Genomic DNA, 20172 nt, shown 5'->3' with positions numbered 1-20172 from the left:
AATTATAGACTGGTTAGCATAACATCTTTCCTGGGAAGACTTAAAGAAAGTATGATCCTTCAGTCAGTCATAATTTCATTTGTACACTGCTTCTTCTACAAAAACAATCATGCTCCAAGAGGCTTACAGCAAAGAAAACAGGAAGACATCCCAAAATGAACTATGTGCACAAGTTTACACATGGCTTTTCTAAAGTCATGGAATTTTAGTGGCTTCAAGGATTCCTTCTTCTTAACTGCTCCTTGTTATTCAACTCAGGCCTCAGTATAATAATATAACATTTGGGGGAAAATATGCAGCCAAGTATCCCAAAGCTGGAGGCCAAGATGGAGAAGATCTTGACAGCCACCATGTCTTTTCCTTTGGTACTCAAGTACGTTGGGACAAAGGAAAGCCAAAGGCTACAAAAGACCAACATGCTGAAGGTGATGAACTTGGCTTCATTAAAACTGTCAGGCAACTTCCGGGCTAGGAATGCCATGATGAAGCTGAAAATGGCCAGGAAGCCCATAAAGCCCAGAGCACAATAGAACATGAAGGATGACCCTTCATTACATTGCAATGCAATCTCTTTGGTCGCTGAATGCATGTCTAAATCTGGGAATGGGGGAGATATTGCCAGCCACACAATGCAAATGGTGACTTGTGTAAGGGAGCAGGAAAGAACAATGGAAATGGACAGTCTTTTTCCTGCCCACATCCTCATCCTGCTCCCTGGTTTGGTGGCCATGAAAGCCAGAACTACAATGATGGTTTTGGCCAACACACAAGAAATTGCCACTGAAAAGATTATGCCAAATGTGGTTTGCTGAAGAAGACAGGTCAGATTTTCAGGCTGGCCAATGAATAGCAAAACACAAAGAAAGGAGAGCAGGAGGGAGAGAAGGAGAAGGTAGGTGAGGCTCCGGTTGTTGGCTTTGACTATGGGAGTGTCCCAATGCTTAATGAAGATTCCCAGCACCAAAACTGTGATGAAAGACAAGGAAAGAGCAGAACTGGTCAAAGTGATTCCCAAAGGTTCTTCATACTTTAGGAAGGTTATGTATTTTGGAATACATGAATCCTGGTCGTCATTTGGAAACTGATCTTCTGGACATTGGAAACAGTTCTCTGTGTCTGGAAAACAAAACATCAGGACTGAAATAATCAAATCTAAATATGAGAAAGACCTGGATTAATGTTGTCAGGTCAAAAATTGAAATATAAATATTTGCAAGATGTTGTTCTCACAGATGAGCAACCCAACAGTACTGGATGCTCAATTCTGTCAATGAATATGTCTTTCCCTGCTACTTATTGTGGGGGAGGCGTGGAACAAACTACTTCTCCTCTTGGTCTGGCGAAGGGCAGCCTTTCCATTTGCACTGACTGCTGAAGGATCAGCTTCAGGGACAGCACCAATTGTCAATTTCCTTTGTACTGCAGAGCTGCAAGAATGCAAGGTAAAAGGGTAAAGGGACCCCTGACCATTAGGTCCAGTCATGACCGACTCTGGGGTTGCGTGCTCATCTCGCATTATTGGCCGAGGGAGCCGGCGTATAGCTTTCAGGTCATGTGGCCAGCATGACAAAGCCACTTCTGGAAAACCAGAGCAGCACATGGAAACGCCGTTTACCTTCCCGCTATGGCTGTTCCTATTTATCTACTTGCATTTTGATGTGCTTTCGAACTGCTAGGTTGGCAGGAGCTGGGACCAAGCAACGGGAGCTCACCCCGTCACAGGGATTCAAACCGCCGACCTTCTGATCAGCAAGTCCTAGGCTCAGTGGTTTAACCACAGCGCCACCTGGGTCCCTGAAAGAACGCAAACCTTGGCCTAATCAATCACATAGAAGATTTTGAGCTGCTGGGTCTGGAATGTGTACATGTTGCTTCCTGTTCTTTTGCATTTCACCTCAAGAGGCAATAGACCGAATGGTAGGGCATAAGTCATTAAAACGAATGAATGGGTTTTGTCTGTGTCACTTTGACATTACCTTTTGAAAATTGTGGAATTCCATTGTTGATATTTTATTGTTAGATTGCTTTAAGATGTTTTACAGGAAGCAATTCATGGATGGAATTTATGTCTCATGTGTGGTTTCTTCCAGGTACAAAGATTCACGATGTGGCAGAGAAATTGCCAAGTCTTATAAAGCCCACTGACCACAACCCTTTCCCTCTGATCCATGTGGGTACTAGCAATACTGCTGCAACAACCTTCAATGTATAGCAAGGGGCTGTGCGACTCTGGGCAGGAAGCTGAAGGGGCTTGAGGCACAGGTAATCTTTTCATAACTCCTTCCTGTTGAAGGTCGTGGCCCAGGAAGAGAGAGGAAAATACTGGATGTGACCACTGGCTGCGCAGGTGGCGTCATCAGGGAGGGTTTGGCTTCTTGGACTGGGCTATGCTGACTACATGTCAGTTTATCAGATTGCATCTTCATTCATATCAGCAGCTACCACCACTGTAGAATTGTGAACCACTTTTTTGACCCAAGGGAAATCAGTATCTCTATACCCTGATGTCAATATCCCTGATAAACTGTGTGCATGATATTTCTTACCCTTCTGGTTTGAGATCTTCCCTTCTGGACATGGAATGCAATCATAGCAGCAAAATGGCTTCCCTTCCTCCTTGCCCTTCCGATACCCCGGGTGACAATTGTCATTGCACACAGAAAGGGGCTGTACCTGTCCATTCATGAAAGAAAAGAATGTTTTAATTTTTGCAAGTTTGTACCTCACTGGTTATTTGGAATCAAGGAGGATTTTGTTTCATTTTGCAATTCGGACCAAGTCTCCCTTTTCTGCACCTGCTGGATTATACTTCATCCAAACTCCCTCCCCCCTTTCTTTCTTTCTTTCTTTCTTTCTTTCTTTCTTTCTTTCTTTCTTTCTTTCTTTCTTTCTTTCTTTCTTTCATTTCTGCCTGCTTGACATGCTTGCTGAAAACATTTGACTAAAAATTTCAATCAAAGCTTCCCAAAGTTACCCAAAGTTCTGTGAACCACAACCTTAATGGCCATTACCTGATTAAAGCTCTTGGGCCACACAATAGCATTCTCAGAAATGGTGAATGTTTCTTCCCGTGGTGCCATGGGGTCTATCTTTCCAACTCTGGCTCTAAGAAAGGACTGGTTTGGGAATGTCACCCAGTTGATGATATCAAATCCTGTTTCTAACTCTCCATTTTTATTGAAGGAAATTGTTTCACCAGAACTGCTGTTAAATGAGGTGCTTCTCACAAAATGGTTGAGCTAAATTTCGGAAGGACATATAAGAACAAGAAGATAGGGGTTTTGAAGGTTATGGGTAATGAATCTGTATTTTGGTGGAACCTCAGATATACCAGAGGATAACCCACCTAGCCTAGCATCATGTTCTCACACTGAGCAACCATGGAAAGCCTGGGAGCAAAAATATTGTCCTCAATGTTGTTCTCAACAGTTAGTATTCAGAGGCATACTGACTCGAGCTGTGGAGGTAGAAGGTACAGCATTTATATCTAGCAGCATTTGGTAGCTCTTGAGTTCAGCTTGCTCCTCAGGTTTCAACTCATATGAATAAAGCATATTGTGAAGGGGTGGTGGTGGTTGGACAGACCAGTAACTGTTTTGGAGCTGCCTCTTGAAGGCTGAGGAAAAGAATCTGTAAGGGAAGGGTGTACACATCCATCTCTAGGTCTTACTTAAAAGCATGGATGCGCTATAAACAATCCTACATAGGGAAAGACAAAGTCAGTGATAGAGCATGTGCTTTGCATGCAGCACATCCCAGGTCCAGTCTCTGACATCTCCAGGTCGGTTTGGCAATGCCCCATGTCTGAAACCTAGGAGCTGCCAGCCAGTGAAAACAAGACTGAGCTAGACAGACCAATGGTCTGATTCAATATAACTGGCCTTCCTCTGTTTATTCATGTTTCCTAGATAAACTTAACAAAATGGAATCTATGACAGGACTGAGAGCAAAACTGCATGGTGACACTTGGAGTTGACAGAATATCAGAAAAGCTGGAGGAGGACAGAAAGCCAGGATTAGCCTAAATCCTTTTTGCCTGTGTGACACTTGAAAAGAAAGTTATTACATAGACACCCACCCATGCACACACGCTAGCTTTCATCAATAAGAAGAAATGATCAAATTCCTTCTCAACCACTGCTAAAAATCATAGCATCTATCATTTACAGGTTTTTCTTGTCATTTTTAAATTTTATTAAATTTTCACCAATTTACAGGACATTACCTTCCACAGCTGTTGACTAACAATCTTCATTCTTCCTTCATCCACCATTGCTCTGTGCTTGAACCTCGATGAATGCATGGCATGCAATGCATGCGCCACAGCAAAGACAGCAGTGTAAACACTGTAGCTGTGGCCTGTCATGCTCATTTCAAAAACAGAGGCAGGCAGAGTCTCCAGCTTCTCCTTCCCACTGCAGATCTCACCATCTCGTCTGTTGACCATAGGCCTTGGGAAAAAACATGCAAATGCTTCTTCCCAAAATACCTTGATAAAGTCATATTCTTTGTCTGAAGTAGGGTTTCTCATCTGGAGGAATTTCTGGAAAGCTGACACTTCCTTTGAGTGCAAAGACTACTGAACCATGGAATAAGTCTATGTCCCAAGTCCTTTGGAAGGGAACTGATGTGAAATCCATCTGAGTTGTCATAATCCAGACTTTATCGTTTCCTTTTATTGATGTATCCTCATGTTGTGAATACTCGTGAAACATTCTCAAAATTATAATGGTATCGATTTCACCCTGAATGATCACCGCATCAGCAGTGCTTCTCTTGACAATATTGCTTGTTTCCATCCCTTCTGACACTGTGACAGCAATGCCATTGGAGTTAGTCATTACTGGGAATCTTTCAATGAAATCAAAGCAAATACCTCTCTTGACAAACTGGGGAACTATGTCGCTTACAAATGTCTCTCCATTGGCATCGCTCACAGACAACACCCCAATCCACGTCCATCTGAAATGCAGCAGTAATTGGAGAATCCCTTTATACTGATGATCCACATTTGGGAACATCTGGTGGTAGAAAATGGTCTGGCTTTTTTGCTTGGTCACTGGAGCAGAACCATATATGAGCTAAAGAAATGAAAGGACAAAAGAGCAGGACATTTCCAAGATTAAAGTGGGAGGGGGTAATTCTGTGTAGTTTCATTCTTTCAAAGTTTTATGCCAAACATTAAAGAAGATTTAATCATGATTTTAAAAGTCTGTATTTATTGAGTGCTGCTGAGAATTTCAAGTGTATGTATTTGTGAGGCAGAAACAGACTGAAAATTCATATACACCAGGATTAGGACACCTCAGACCCTGCTTTGGACAGTGTGACCTGCCAATGCTCTCAAGCTAGCCCTTGAAACTCTCCCTGGTGCAGGCACACCATCAACAGAAATTATGACATTTTACTTGTCTGGATGGAAGATTCAGAGGGGTGCCTGCAAAAAGACTTATCCTACTGTCCAAAGGTGACATTTGCATTCATGGCGCTACCACTTTTGCCTCTCACCCCAACCATCAATTGCAGAGCTCTCAAAAGGTTGCTCAGGAGGGAATGTGGTCCTTGGGCTGGAAAATGTTCCCCATTTCTGCTATGCACCAGCTATGCTTGGAGAGAGAAAGGTCAAAAGCAACGCTTCATATTTAGATCACAAAATAGAACCATATTAATTTAGTCAGACTTGATTTCATTTCCAAGCAAGGAGGAACATGGCCAAGGACTCAGGATATTTGAATACTTTAATTGCTTCTACTTGGTAAAATGGGGATCATTATTATTTTTTTGCAAGCTTGCCTTATTTAACTATCATTTATATGCTATAAATGGTTCTAGTTGCTACTTTCAATGCTTTCACATACCTATGGTTTATTTTATTTTGGCTTTATTTTATGTCTGGATTTGTCTGAGAATGATCTATAAGTGTATATGTGTTATGTATGCATTTTGCAGAATCGCTTAATTTAAAAATAATAATAAAACTATTCTTAAAATTTTATTCTCTCATTCTTGCTTTTACTCTCCCATTCTGAAAAAGTGTTGATGGATACCTTCCGCAAAAACATCAGACCTTCATTTCCCCAGTGAACTTCACCTCCATAACATGAAGGTGTACAAGATAAGCAAACAGAACTTTGTACTTCTTTGTACATTAACAAACATTGCTGCTTATTTACAGTTCCTTCCATATCCCTCCTCTGAGTTTGAAATATACAAGGTAAGAAGGAAATGTAAGTCCTTAAGATAGGTTTCTTGGGACTGACATATATAGCTAACTTATAAGTTAAGTAGTGGAGCTTTCCCAGGAGACGTGGACCTATTCAGACTCAATGTCTGTGAGAACATCAGGCTGATCCTTTCCCCTTTTATATTTAAATATTTAATTCCCTTCCCTACTGATCGCTCAACACATTAAAATACTCGGTATTCTGAAGACAAGGATATATTCAGTACTTACTTTTTCTGAATGTACAAACTGACCTTGAAAACCACCTACAAATACTTTAAATCACCAAAACACAAGCAAAGTGAAAATTACTTTTTATACTCCTATGCTCTGTTACACGCCATACCTGTGGGATTTTATAGGTGCCCAGGATGTCTGCCATGTGGAGACAAACTTCAGAGATGAGTCCTCCAATGACAGCTACTGGATTGTTGACATTATCACATTTGTAGTTAGGAATGAATCTGCCCTGGGTGGAGAAGAGCTCCAATGAGGCCTGATAGGTCCATCTTGGATTGAAATAGCTGTTATAGATATGGAAGCCCAAAGTGAGATTAGGCAAAATCTTGGGATTTTCTTTTTTTTCTTTTTCTTTTTTTTTAGAAAAACCTTTATTTACTTATAAAGTTTCAGAAAACAAAATACATAAGAAAATACATAGAAAGCACATATTATTCAATTACAAAAACAAACAAAATATATATAGCAAATAAGCAATATTTTCAAATTGTACCGTTATAAAATCGGCCTCCGAATCTCAGTAATTTGAGATTTGATCTTTACCATTTTTACAATCTTGGACCGAGAGGCTCGAAATATAAAAGCCAGATAAGAAGAAAGCAGGAGCGGAAAGAAGACAAAGTAAAGGAGAGATCCCAGGTAAGTCAGTGGCAAGGGGAGGAGACAGGGGGGGCGAGACAAAGGGGGGTGGGATAAAATAAGAAGGGAGAGAAAACAGGGGGAGGGGAGGAGAGGGAAAGAAAGTGGGAAAGTGGGAAAAGTAAGAGTAGAGAAAGTAAAGGTAAGTGTGATGTAAAGTAGAATAGAGATATGACTTCCAAACACTTATCATCGGTTCCCTCTCATTATTATGTTCTATTAAGCTTCTCCTTTTCTTTTTAATTAAATATCTTTCTCCACTCCCATCACCTTATTTCTTATTCTCTTGTGTCTCTCAATCTAAACATATCACTAATTTTGTGCTTATTTTTTGTTTATAAAAATATTCATCCACATATTTCCATTCATCTTTGACTTTTTGTTTAGGTATCCTTCTGATCGCTGCAGTTAACTTTGCTAGTGTCATGTATTCGGTCAGTTTTAGGTACCAATCTTGAATAGTTGGGATTTTGTCTCCTCTCCAATTTTGGGCGATCAACATCCTGGCTGCCGCACATGCATAGAGTAGTATATTCCTCCTATCCAGTGGTATATTCTCCGGGATCATGCTTAACAGCATGATCTCGGGTTTTTTCTCGAATGTAAAAATCTTGGGATTTTCATTGATCTCCTCTACAGCAAATATCAGTGCCAGGACATGCTGGTAGATCTGTGTCATGACCCTGAAACGAGAGTTTTATGTTGTGTCACAGTGTGTTTCCTTCAGAATTGGAGGATTTACAAATTATTTCCATCCCAAGGATGTCATCCACAGTTGGCCTTTTGTCACATGGGTTCAGTCACCCAATACTATTTTAAGAGAAGCTGGTAAGTATTAGGATGTTTGCAAATTTCTCATTGGAAGTTTTTTCACATACTTGGGAGATTTGAATTTCTTAGCATTGGTTTTCCGAATGACGTGGGTGCATCCAGAATTTGACATTGTCTCGTTTCTAAAAACATATACATGCACACAAATTGCACCTTATACAATGAGAGTGAACAGAATCCCAGAACAATCAAAAATAGTTAAAAACAGACCATTTTTATCCAAAACTCACCTTCCATTTAAGAAATGTGGCCCAGTTTTGATGGCTACAGTAATGGACTTTGCTCTATCTGATTTCTTTGTAAACCACTTAAAGGTTCTATTTCCTATATGTATATATATATATATATATTCTGTGATCTTAGGGTTGGAGGTTGCCATTAAAATCAAAATACAAAATTCAGTTGAGTTTCCCCAGAATACAGGAAGTTCTGGGGAGATTAATTGGGATCTTATGTCCTTATTTTTAGGGGGGGTAAACATCATGGGAGAACATGGGCTAATGTTTCATCTGAGCTGCTTCTCCTTGGAAAAGATTTGAGTTTTATTACTCAAGAATTTAGCTAGTTTACTAGGAAGGGTAGCATCTCCCCTTTTTAAATCATTGTGCTTCCAAATATCAATGATTATTTTGGACTATGGCAATTTATACTCTGTAAAAGCTTGTTGTTGGATAGAGAACTATTTTTAAGGCAAATTTTAATGTGTTGATTGCAAATTATTTCAATATTTTGGGTCCAAGACAATCAGAGGCAGGTGGAATGTAAGAACACCACTGGAGGTCCCTGCAACACCATTAGTTGAATCACTCCTTTGATGGTAATCCCAGTTTTAAGGGGTTCTAACCTAAGATCCATCTTTTCCAGCGCTCTCTCACACAGTGGCCAACCAGATACTCTTGGAAAGCCCACAAACCCCCATGGGATTCATAGGACAGGCTATTTAATATTTCAGGCAACCCAACCTTTGGAGAGCCATAGCCCCATTTGCAAACTTGAAACACATACCAAACATACAGTGCAACCTATTCTATTGGCTAAATGGCAGGCGTCTTTCAAGATTATTTTCAGTGGAGCGAGGGGGAACCCTGTGGGGACCAGGGAAGATCTCTGGGGCACATGCATACCCAATAGGTGCCATATTGGTGATCTGTATAATGGAAAGTTTAAAAAAATCTTACAAAGTTTCACCAAAGAGGTCCATAGAGGGACATTCCATGAACGTTATTGGATTGGCAAATATGTACATCATAGACACGATGCCAGCAATGGTGAGGTCTCCTGGATGGTGAAACTTATGAAGAATAGGAAGAGGGTCACTGGTGACACATTTGACATCTGGAATCTTGCACACTACCTGAGGCAAAAACACTAGTACAAATACTACAAATGCCACTAACTTGCAAGAAAACAATTCTTTCCCCCACCATTCATACTCATTATCTTCAAGCATGGCTTGAATGGACACACAGTTGGTTGATGCACAGCTCAAACTGCACAATATAAAGTATCAATGACCAAACTGACAAGAGCCCTGACCGTCTGTAGCCCCAGAATGGAATGATACAAGGTTTATGAATAGGAGACTTCCTTCTTCTTTGCATGGTTTTGCTGGTGCTTAGTACTGAAGCTCCCTAGGGACTTTGTGGAAAAGTAGAAGTCATCATGTATTATTTGATAATTAGGAAGAACAATAATTGCCTATTTAGAATCACAGATTCTATGAGACAATGAGGAAAACATGTTTATCTGATCTCAGCAGGTCTTCTGTGGTCTTCATCACGTGGGCAGCAAGAGGAGAGTCAGCTTGTCATAACCGACAGCACATGAAAAGCCCCTCAGAAAACAAATGAGCCTGGAATAGGACTACTCAACCACAAATGACTTGTTTGCAAAGTCTACATAAAAGGTCTCATATTTAGAAGGTTTTTAAAGAAAGAAATACTTTGGGAAATCCAGGTGAAAACTTCAGTGGCCATTGAGCAAGCAGTATGGTTAGATAAGAGTTAAATATCCTAGCAAGAAACACACAGGGTTGTATCCAAAGTTAGTAATGCTTAGAGCAGACCCATTTAAATGAATGGAATAACTAATTTAGGTGCATGAATTCAACTGGTCTACTCTGAGTATGACTAATGTTGGATACAACCCATAGTAGCAGGCACCAGTAACATGTAGTAAATTCACTAGATTTGCAGTCTGGAGAATGATCCAGATGTACATCTACCGAGCATACCGATAGATCCATCATCCTGCTGAATCATGCAATGAGAGCATGAATATCAAACTTCATGGTGCTGCTGTCCAGAGAATAGCATGTAGATACAACATAGCTGTCAGGAGAGATAGCCAGTTTGGGGTTTTGGACTATGTTGATCTTTATGCTGTGGCTACTGGCAGGTGATCAAAAGTAGAGGGAATGTGCAACTTCTGAGAAGAAATGAAAATAAACAGAGACAATAGATACACATGTGCAATGGAGGTCACAGAGAAATTTCAATGTGGTGGCTGTAATCACCAGACTGCTTGTGATATGGATGTTAATGGACAAATTTGTTCTCTAGCACATCTCAGTTCTGTTGCATCCTGCTCACTCTCACAGCTGAAGCTGTGAGTGCAGAAGCCTATACTTGTATAGGTCTCAAAAGACTGAGAAAAAGAAAAATGCTTTAGAAATGAGACCATAACAAGAGGAAAATTGCATAAAAGGAAAACATGATTTACAAGATCTGTATTTTTACGTGGCATTAAAAGCTACCATCTAACTCACTACATGAGACTTCAGCAAAGTGCAAATTAGGTGGACTGGGCTTTCAATGTAAACCAAATCAAATCCCCCCTCTCCCTATCAAGAATGTCACTGACCCAATTTGTTTGTGTCATAGAAGCAGAGAGAGAGAAAACACTTCAGTGTGTGTGTGTGTGTGTGTGTGTGTGTGTGTGTACACATTTATTACTGGTTGTGGAGTTCAACAAATGCAAACATATGAGGGAGAAAATAATTACTGTATTAAAATGACAGAAGATTTTTCAGCACTGCAGTTTGCTCAATTTTATTCTCTTGCCACAGAGGTCTACTTTTAAATACTCATCTATTTAGCACAACACGCTTTCAATGTGGCCACAACTCATGCAACAGTAATGCAGACATCCTTTTCAGTTAAAATGTGTTGTGATGACTTCCAAATAAATTCACTCAATGCAGCTATGTGAAGTCCCTGTGTTTTCTCCTGACCAAGGGATGTGGGCCACAGAAAATTAGATGCATCCATTTAGATTCAGGTAGGTAGCCGTGTTGGTCTGACACAGTCAAAATAAATAAACAAAAATAAACCAACTAAGTTTGTTCTGGGAATAAGCTTATACCCAGAACAAACTTAGTTGGTCTCTATGGTGCACTGGACAATTTTCTTATTTTTATTTATTTATTCAGATGCATCAATGCTTTCTTCTTCTCAGCTGCTGCTTGTTGTTCAGTTCAGGCCTCACCACAATAATGTAGCATTTTGGGAAGAATATACACCCCAGTAAGCCTGCACTGGAAGCTACGATGGAGAAGATCTCCACAGCCACCATGTATTTCCCTTTTGTGCTCAGATAGGTGGGAACGAAGGACAGCCAAACACTACAAAAGACCAGCATGCTGAAAGTGATGAATTTGGCTTCATTAAAACTGTCAGGCAACTTCCTGGCGAAGAAAGCTACAGTGAAGCTGACAGTAGCTAGTATGCCCATGTAGCCTAAGACACAGTAGAACATGGTGACTGAGCCATCGTTACATTCCAGAACGATGTTTTTAGCCATTGCGTGCAGGTCTAAATCTGGGAATGGGGGATAAGTTGCCAGCCATATGCTACAAATCGTGGCTTGAAGAAGGGAGCAGGAAGAAACGATGGAGATAGCCTGTCTTTTCCCCACCCATTTCCTTGTGGGTTTGGTGACCGTGAAAGCAAGAACCACGATGATTGTCTTGGCCAGCACACAAGAAACTGCCACTGTGAAGATGATGCCAAAAGCAGTTTGCCGAAGGAGACAGGTCACTTTGTCAGGCTGGCCGATGAAGAGCAGTGAGCAAAGGAAGGAGAGGGAGATGGAAATGAGGAGAGAGAAGGTGAGGTTCCGGTTGTTGGCTTTGACTATGGGAGTCTCCCGGTGCCTAATGAAGATGCAAAGCACCAAAGCTGTGATGAAGGAAAACGAAAGAGCAAAAGTGGCCAGACTGATCCCCAAAGGCTCTGTATAAGACAAGAAACTGAGGCATTTTGGAAGGCATGAATCCTGTTCTAGGTTTGGATAATGATCTAGTGGACATGGAAAGCAGTCGTCCATGTCTGAAAAATAAAAGTTTGGTTTCTGTTCAAGGCAGTGTTATGTGCATTGCACTAAAATTATATCAAGCCCAGCATTACAACAATATGAATGAGACTTTACAGGTTCAAACCCAGCAAAGAATTAAGTGGTCTCCTCCTGCAATTTGTAAGATGCGAAAGTATGGGATGTTCAATGGACCACCTGGGTCTTTATGCCCACCTCCGTTTTAGAAGCTGAGTTCTATGACTGATGGTTGCTTTTCTTCATAGATATTATCAGCTGGAAGTACGCAGAATATTTCTATTTTCCTTTCTGTTTTAGCTTATACGCTTTCAGCCATCATTCTCTTCCTTTCCATTTCTCTTATAATCTGTCTCTTTCTTAGAACAAAAAAACACCTCCTGGAAGTACAGGATACCTTCCACTCCCTCTTACTCCTCCCAACATTTCACTTTGCATTCCAACAGCACTTAGCATATTCTGTCCTTATTGGTCTTTTCTGGAAGGTTGCCTGTGCAGGTATTTTTAAGGGGATTTTGAAGTTCTGAAAAACGTAGCATTCCCAAGGCAGACTTTTCGACCTCCATTTTGTGTGTGGTTCATGTCCCCCCCCCCCTACATAATGATTGGAACATGTGGTGGTACTGTGGTTCCTCTTTTTATCTCCATAATAGTGACAAGCAATTCCTATTAAAATTTATGTAAGATGCTGTCCCCATATCATTAACCAGGCAGAGGGCCTTCTTGGTAGTGGCGCCCGCCCTGTGGAATGCCCTCCCATCAAGGAAATAAATGACTCTCTGACTTCTAGAAGACACCTGAAGGAACCCCTGTTTAGGGAAGTTTTTAATGTTTGATGTTTTATCGTGTTTTTAATATTCTGTTCTGAGCTGCCCTGAGTGGCTGGGGAGACCCAGCCAGACGGGTGGGGTAAAAGCAAACAAACAAACAAACAAATGTTGTTGTTGTTGTTGTTGTTGACCACAGGTGGTTAGGCTGGATGGCTCCTCTAACTCTATGATTCGAACCATCCTTCTACATAGCCTTTCCAATTGAAGGGAAGTGAACCCATTAGTGCCCATAACCTCTGTCCATTATTTCCTTACCTGTTTGGTTGGAAATCTTCCCTTCTGGACATGGAAGGCAATCATAGCAGCAAAATGGCATCCCTTCCTTCTTTGCCTTACGATAACCCAAGGGGCAATTGTCATTACAAAGAGAAAGAGGCTGTGCCTGTCCACAGATGAAAGAGGAGAATGTTTACTAGATTGTGGAATTCTGCAGTACTACAGTGTCTGCCTTGGGGTCCCTTCCAGTGCTACAATGCTACAATTCTATCTCATACAGGACAGCCAATCACTGTCAGAAAACAGAGAGCCATGCCTAAAATAATTTCCCCCTTATACTTTACAGTGATACCAGTCCTGTTTGGTTCGTCGTTTCTGAGATATTTCACTTGCCCAAGCTATTCTAGTATGTTATAGCTGCTGGGTGAGTATGGAAAAAGAGAAGGAACAAATATTGATGAGCCCCAGTCACTCTGGGGAATCTTGGGCCAGACAGCCTTACCTCCTCACCCATGAAAGGCCAACCATCCTGGGGGTTGGAGATTTGGCCAGTCTTCTCTAAGGACATATTTCAAAATGAGGGTCATGAGGAACCAGCAATAACTGGAACAACTCTTGTAGGGCTCAGATTATGGGTTGGGTTCTTCATATGGGGTATGATGGGTCCATGTATCTATTGCCTCCCGCCAGGTGGTTAACACTCACTTTGGAGGTGAGATCGAGACAGTTTAATAAAACCAGATCTTTAATGCAAACATGTTTGACTCAATTCAATTCAATACCTTTATTGGCATATAAACATGTTTGACTCTTTAGTAAATGTGTAAACATTATTGAACTCCAACATTTATATCTCATCTCGTTATACTGGTGTCCATGTAGAAATGCATTGAGTTTATGTTAGGTTTCCAAAATAGCAATACACCTGGAATTTAGAATACAGAGGCTTCATAGAAGCTTTGCTACTACTGATAACATTTGTCCATGCGTCTCATATTTTGGAACACATTGAAATGCGGGTTACTATAATTTTCTGTCCCTCAGGTGGAATTGGTTGTTTTTGCTTGGTTGTAGTTTGCTTATTCTTTTAAGCCTATTTTTATTCACTTTTTGTCTTTATACTTCTACATTTCTGGGTGATGTTTAGAAGTATGTTCAATGTATTATAAGTATGTTCAATGTATCCTATATAATAATGTCCAAGTTGTCCCTGCGTCCAGTTGTCCCGTGTGTCCCTGGGTCACTGCGCATGTGCCCCAGGGATACAGGGATTGGACAGCAGAGACTGCGCGCGCGCACTCTCCCCCCACTCTGCCTCCTCCAACCGCCGCTCCCGCCGGACACCGCCTCACTGCAGGGCACATCAGGGAAGCGAGGGTGGAGGCCGGCGAAGGCCTCCTCGCAACCCTCCCTGGCCGTGAGGAGCGGCGGTTGGAGGAGGCGGGGGGGAGAGTGCGCGCGTCCTTCCTGTCGGCGGCTGGGGGAGAGGAAGGAAGGAGGAGAAAGCAGCGCTTTCTCCTCCTCCGTTCCTGTCCCCCTGCCGCCGACAGCAAGGACGGGTCCCAGGGTTCGGAGAAGCGCTGCGCAAGCGCTTCTCCGAACCCCAGGATTCTAGCGCCCATTATTGAACGGGCTGAAAACCACTAGTTCCTTATAATTTAATCCTTGATTACAACCTTTCAGGACAAACGTCTGCAAATTCATTAAATGTCAAAGTTTTCCAAGGAGAATGTTTTATTTGATGAAAAGTAGGGTTTTAACGGGTGATATCACCCAATTGACAGATCAAAGACCTCTGCACTTATGTCCCCATGTGTACCCTAAAGCTTTAGATGAGCAGAGCTATGCCATTATCTGAACTGTGAAAAATTGAAGATGGGACTAAAAAATAGCCCCCAATCCATGAATGGACCTTACCTGGTTGAACCTGTTGGGCCACACAATGGCTTCCTCAGAAATAGTGAGCACTTCTTCTTGAGGAGCCATGGGGTCTATGCTTCCAACTTTGACTCTCCAAAAAGACTGGTTTGGGAACGTGAGCCAATTCATAATATCAAATCCTGCCTCTATCTCACCATTTTCATTGAAAGATACTTTTCCTCCAGCACTATTATTAAATGAGATGCTTCTTACAAAGCGGTTGAGCTAAATTGGCAAGGAAAGAAATAGCAATTCATGAGGAAATCTTTGCAATTTAAATGAATCTATCTCACGAAAAGTTTGCTCTTAGAATAACTAAAGCTGGATCCAACCAAATTCAAATTTACATTAAGATTTAGAAACAAAACAACAACAACTAGACATGCATAGAATGATTCCTGCCCTCTGCCCATCAACAGAAGAAAGAGACAGGAGCAGATTGATCAATGGTCTCTAAATCAACCCTTAGGAGGAACGGTTGAAGGAGCTGGGCATGTCTAGCCTGGAAAGGAGGCTGAGAGCAGATATGATAGCCATCTTCAAATAACTGAAGGACTGTCACATGGAAGATGCAGCAAGCTTGTTTTCTCCTGCCAGATTGAGGGAGTTGCCCCAGGTTGAGAGAGTTGGGGATGTTTATCCTGGAAAAGAGGAGACTGATAGCCATCTTCAAGTATCTTAAGGAATGTGTAATGGAAAATCGAGCAAGCTTGTTTCCTCCTTTTCCGGAGGGTAGGCGCTGAGCCAATGACTTCAAGTTACATTAAAGGAGATTCCAACTAAACATCAGGAAGAACTTGCAGACAGCAAGGGCTGTTCGACTATGGAAGGGTCTCCCTTGGGAAGTTGTGGGCTCTCCTTCCTTGGAGATTTTTAAGCAGAGGTTCGATGACCATCTGTCATGGATGCTTTAGCTGAGATTCCTGCATTGCAGGGGGCTGGACTAGGTGACTCTTCAGGTCGCTACCAACTCTATAATTCTATGTTCTTATGTTCCTACATTCTTAGTGTGCTCAGAACATTACCTTCCACAGCTGTTGACTAACAATCTTCATTCTTCCTTCATCCACCATTGCTCTGTGCTTGAACCTCGATGAATGCATGGCATGCAATGCATGCGCCACAGCAAAGACAGCAGTGTAAACACTGTAGCTGTGGCCTGTCATGCTCATTTCGAAAACAGAGGCAGGCAGAGTCTCCAGCTTCTCCTTCCCACTGCAGATTCTTCCATTGTCTATGTCTATCATGGAATTGAGGAAAGAACATTCAAATGCGTCTCCCCAAAACTCTCTGATAAAGTCATATTTGTTTCCCGAAGAAGGTTTTATCATCTGAAGAAATTTATGGAATCCTATTACCTCCTTTGAGTGAACTGCAACGGAGATAGCACCATGAAGGAAATCTATGTCCCAATTTCTTTGAAAGGAAACTGATGTGAAACCCATCTGGGATGTCATAATCCAGATTTTACCTTTGTCATTTGTTGATCTCCCCCAGTCAGTATAGACGGGCAACATTCTCAAACCTACCATGGTATCAATTTCACCATGAACGATCATGGCATTAACAGTGCTATTCCGGATAATGTTGCATGTTTTAATAATCTCATCAAGTTTCTTATCAAAGTCACTGGAATAAGTAAATTGAGGCATTGATACCATGAAATCAAAGCAGATGTCTCTCTGAGCAAAGATGGGAACCACTGTATGTAAAAATTTCTCTCCATTGTCATCATGTGCAGATAACACCCCAATCCACGTCCACCTGAAATGAAGCAGTAACTGAAGAATGCCTTTATACTGATGATCCACATCTGGAAACATCTGGTGGTAGAGGACAGCCTGACTTTTCTTATTTATCACTGGAGCAGAGCCATAGATGAACTAAAGAGTATATAGTCAAAGAAGTTAAATAAATGAGTAAATTAAGTTAATTTGGTTATGCAGAAGATATTAAAAATAAATTTAAGGAACCACAGAAAGAAGGGGAAGGAAGTTGAGTTTCAAAATGTTAAAATGTCTGTAAAATCAGTGAAATGTACATATCTGAAAATTATAGATTTTTTTTAAAAAAATGATGTTATATGTTTCTGATATATAGGATCATATCCAGCAGAAGTGATACACAGAAGTGATCCTTTCTCTGACTTAACTGGATATCACCCATAATCTACATGTTTTTCATAAGTGGAAGACACCACATTGGCTAATTCTATAGCATGTCTTATAGCGATGTGGACAGAAAGTATATCCGGATCTAATGGTAGATCTTGCAGATAAGACTAGGTACTGGTACGCTAGTGAAACCATAAGCACAGCCACAAGTGCATCAACATGTTTCCGCAAAGTGCTTAATAATAACAATAACAGCAACAATAATTTTTTTATTTTTACCCAGCCCATCTGGCTGAGTTTCCCCAGCCACTCTGGGCAGCTTCCAACAAAAAGATGAAATAAAATAATTGATTAAACATTAAAAGCATCCCTAAACAGGGCTCCCTTCAGATGTCTTCTAAAAATCTGGTAGCTGTTTTTCTCTTTGACATCTGGTGGTAGGGCATTCCACAGGGCAGGCACCACTACCGAGAAGGCCCTCTGCCTGGCTCCCTGCAACTTGGCTTCTCACAACGAGGAAACCGCCTTAAGGTGTTCGGCACTGGACCTCGGTGTCCGAGCAGAATTATGGAGGTGGAGACACTCCTTCAGGTACACAGGACCGAGGCCGTTTAGGGCTTTAAAGGTCAGCACCAACACTCTGAATTGTGCTCGGAAACATACTGGGAGTCAATGTAGGTCTTGCTATAACACACACACACACAACCCCCCAAATGCCCCCCAACCACTGTTTTCTCCCAATAAAGGCTCACACCTTAATACATTTAAAGGGACAACTTGTCAGATCCTCCACTGTTAAATGTGGCATTTTGGAAGCAATTCCTATATTCAACATACAAATCAATATCTGAAACCAAGGGATGTGGCTAATGTTCTCTTAAACATTCCAGCTCCGCGCACATATATTACCTGTGGGATTTTGTAGATGCCCAGGATGTCTGCCATGTGGAGGCACACTTCAGACACGGGCCCTCCAATGACAGCTACTGGATTGTTGACAGTATCACATTTGTAGTTAGGGATGAATCTGCCCTGGGTGGAGAAGAGCTCCAGTGAGGCCTGATAGGTCCATCTTGGATTGAAATAGCTATTGTAGATATGGAAGCCCAAAGTGAGATTAGGCAAAATCTTGGGATTTTCGTTAAGCTCCTTTACAGCAAACATTGAGGCTAGAATATGCTGGTAGATCTGAATCATTGACCTGTAATCAGAAATGTAAAGAAATTCTGTCATGCAGAGGGGGATATTTGTCATATTTGTTTACAAGCACACTACCAGTTCTGCTTTGAAAGTTAGCAGTTAACAGAAGGATCTCTAAAAGAAATTCTCTTCATTCCAGTTTCTCTGTAGGATTGTAAAATTTCTCCCCAAATTCTGGAGAGTTGAATTACTTTGTGTTCTTTCTAAAATGGAACCGATATATGTAGAATTTAACATTCTCCCCCTTTTGAACAAAAACATTATTATTTCGGGATTTTGTACACATTTGCAAACATTTTAGACATAGGGAAATTGGTGGGTTGGGGGTAGGAGGGGTTGGCTAGAGAAGTGAGTAGAATGGATGCCAATAGTATGTACACACACGCACACACACACACACACAGGGAAAATGTAGACGTTATAGTTAAATGGCAAAGAAATGAAAATATACAGTCTGTGACAAGGCAGTTAGAGCTCAGATGCAGGCACAGTCGATAACACAAAAATCAGAGCACTGTTATTCCTCCAGAAGGTTTGCTATCCCACAAATAAGTTCTATGGATAGGCTTTTCTTTTCTTTTTACTAAATGGGTAGAAATTAAGATGGCTCACAAGAAATTAGGGTGGCCCACTTCATTTCTTTTATGGCATTTTGTGCAATTGGTTATCAGTGACCATGTCCAGCTGCAAATATTCACAATCTGGGGCAACCTAATATACTTCCCCCAAAGCCATTGAGCACTGAAATGAAATATTTTATAACAGTCCCCCCACCCTGCCAAAGGCCACTCGCTGATCTAACACCTAGGTAAGTAGGGCTGGAGCAGGGCTAACATTTGCTAGCTCTTTTTAATTAGAAAACCCTTCCAGAAGGAGGCTTGTGGTCCTGGATCCTTGTCTGGAATTACTAAAATAGAAATTGGAACACAACAGAGATGATGTGGCATTTAGTTAGGGAAGGTGTGCCATTCATTAAAGAAAGGGAAGATGGATTGGCTGTGAACTCCGCATATCCACTGGATCTAATACGGACAGACTTGTCATGGAAAAACATTGAAGGAAACTTACAGGGTGCCATCAAAGAGGTCATTAGAGGGACATTCTCTGAAACTTATAGAGTTGGAGAATCTGTATATATGAGACATAATACCAGCAATAACGAGGTCCCCTGGTTGGTAATGCTTGTGAAGAATAGAAAGAGGGTCACTGATGCCACATTTGATGCCGGGAAGCTTAGACACCACTTGAGGCAAAAACACTAGTACCAACATTACAAATGCCACTATCTTGCATAAAACGGCCCCTTCTGCATACCAATGCTCTTGCCAATACATTATCCTTCTCTGATTCCGGTGATGAGTAGCACATCCTTATATAAGTGCCAGCTTGGTTTATCTATGTTTCAAACTGTGTCTCAGTGATCAGACTGACTGAGTGGCGATATCTCTATCTCCAGATTGGAGTGACACAGGGGATATTATAAATATCCTTTATTCCTGTTGCTTTGCTGAAGAAGACAGAGGATAATAATTACCAATCATAAAATTACAGGGTAGATAATAATCTCTTGCTGTTTCTCTGGGACATTGCGTGTGGAGGTCCCCAAAACCACCCCTCAAATAACTCACAC

The 20172-nt window shown here is 41.3% G+C and overlaps 2 protein-coding genes and 1 pseudogene across 2 annotated transcripts; all 3 read right to left on the bottom strand.

Annotated features, from left to right (window-relative positions):
* Positions 1–214: 214 nt before the first annotated feature.
* On the bottom strand, positions 215–8045 carry LOC118078005 (vomeronasal type-2 receptor 26-like; annotated as a pseudogene).
* A 3323-nt stretch (positions 8046–11368) lies between these two features.
* On the bottom strand, positions 11369–15357 carry LOC118078007 (vomeronasal type-2 receptor 26-like). The gene is made up of 3 exons (XM_060269380.1): positions 15226–15357; positions 13348–13474; positions 11369–12261 (listed from the first exon to the last, which is right to left on the bottom strand). Exons 1-3 carry the CDS (start codon positions 15355–15357, stop codon positions 11369–11371), a joined length of 1152 nt encoding a protein of 383 aa, XP_060125363.1.
* Positions 15358–16241: 884 nt separating this feature from the next.
* On the bottom strand, positions 16242–19813 carry LOC132591302 (vomeronasal type-2 receptor 26-like). Its single transcript, XM_060269378.1, has 3 exons — positions 19611–19813; positions 18252–18543; positions 16242–17111 (listed from the first exon to the last, which is right to left on the bottom strand). Exons 1-3 carry the CDS (start codon positions 19811–19813, stop codon positions 16242–16244), a joined length of 1365 nt encoding a protein of 454 aa, XP_060125361.1.
* Positions 19814–20172: the final 359 nt, after the last annotated feature.

Source organism: Zootoca vivipara, chromosome 17 (genome assembly GCF_963506605.1).
Source record: "Zootoca vivipara chromosome 17, rZooViv1.1, whole genome shotgun sequence".
Taxonomy (NCBI): domain Eukaryota; kingdom Metazoa; phylum Chordata; class Lepidosauria; order Squamata; family Lacertidae; genus Zootoca; species Zootoca vivipara.
This window is presented reverse-complemented; position numbering and strand designations above follow the sequence as displayed.

What these genes read in the sequence shown, in the direction of transcription:
- LOC118078007 (XM_060269380.1), bottom strand. Translation starts at nt 15,357, where the DNA reads ATGAATTGGCTCACGTTCCCAAACCAGTCTTTTTGGAGAGTCAAAGTT. An exon ending in GGCCCAACAGGTTCAACCAG is followed by an intron (nt 13,475 to 15,225) that starts GTAAGGTCCATT and finishes ATCTGTGGACAG; the next exon opens with GCACAGCCTCTTTCTCTTTG. An exon ending in GAAGATTTCCAACCAAACAG is followed by an intron (nt 12,262 to 13,347) that starts GTAAGGAAATAA and finishes TTTATTTTTCAG; the next exon opens with ACATGGACGACTGCTTTCCA.
- LOC132591302 (XM_060269378.1), bottom strand. Translation starts at nt 19,813, where the DNA reads ATGTTGGTACTAGTGTTTTTGCCTCAAGTGGTGTCTAAGCTTCCCGGC. An exon ending in GACCTCTTTGATGGCACCCT is followed by an intron (nt 18,544 to 19,610) that starts GTAAGTTTCCTT and finishes TTCTGATTACAG; the next exon opens with GTCAATGATTCAGATCTACC. An exon ending in GCATCTACAAAATCCCACAG is followed by an intron (nt 17,112 to 18,251) that starts GTAATATATGTG and finishes TATACTCTTTAG; the next exon opens with TTCATCTATGGCTCTGCTCC.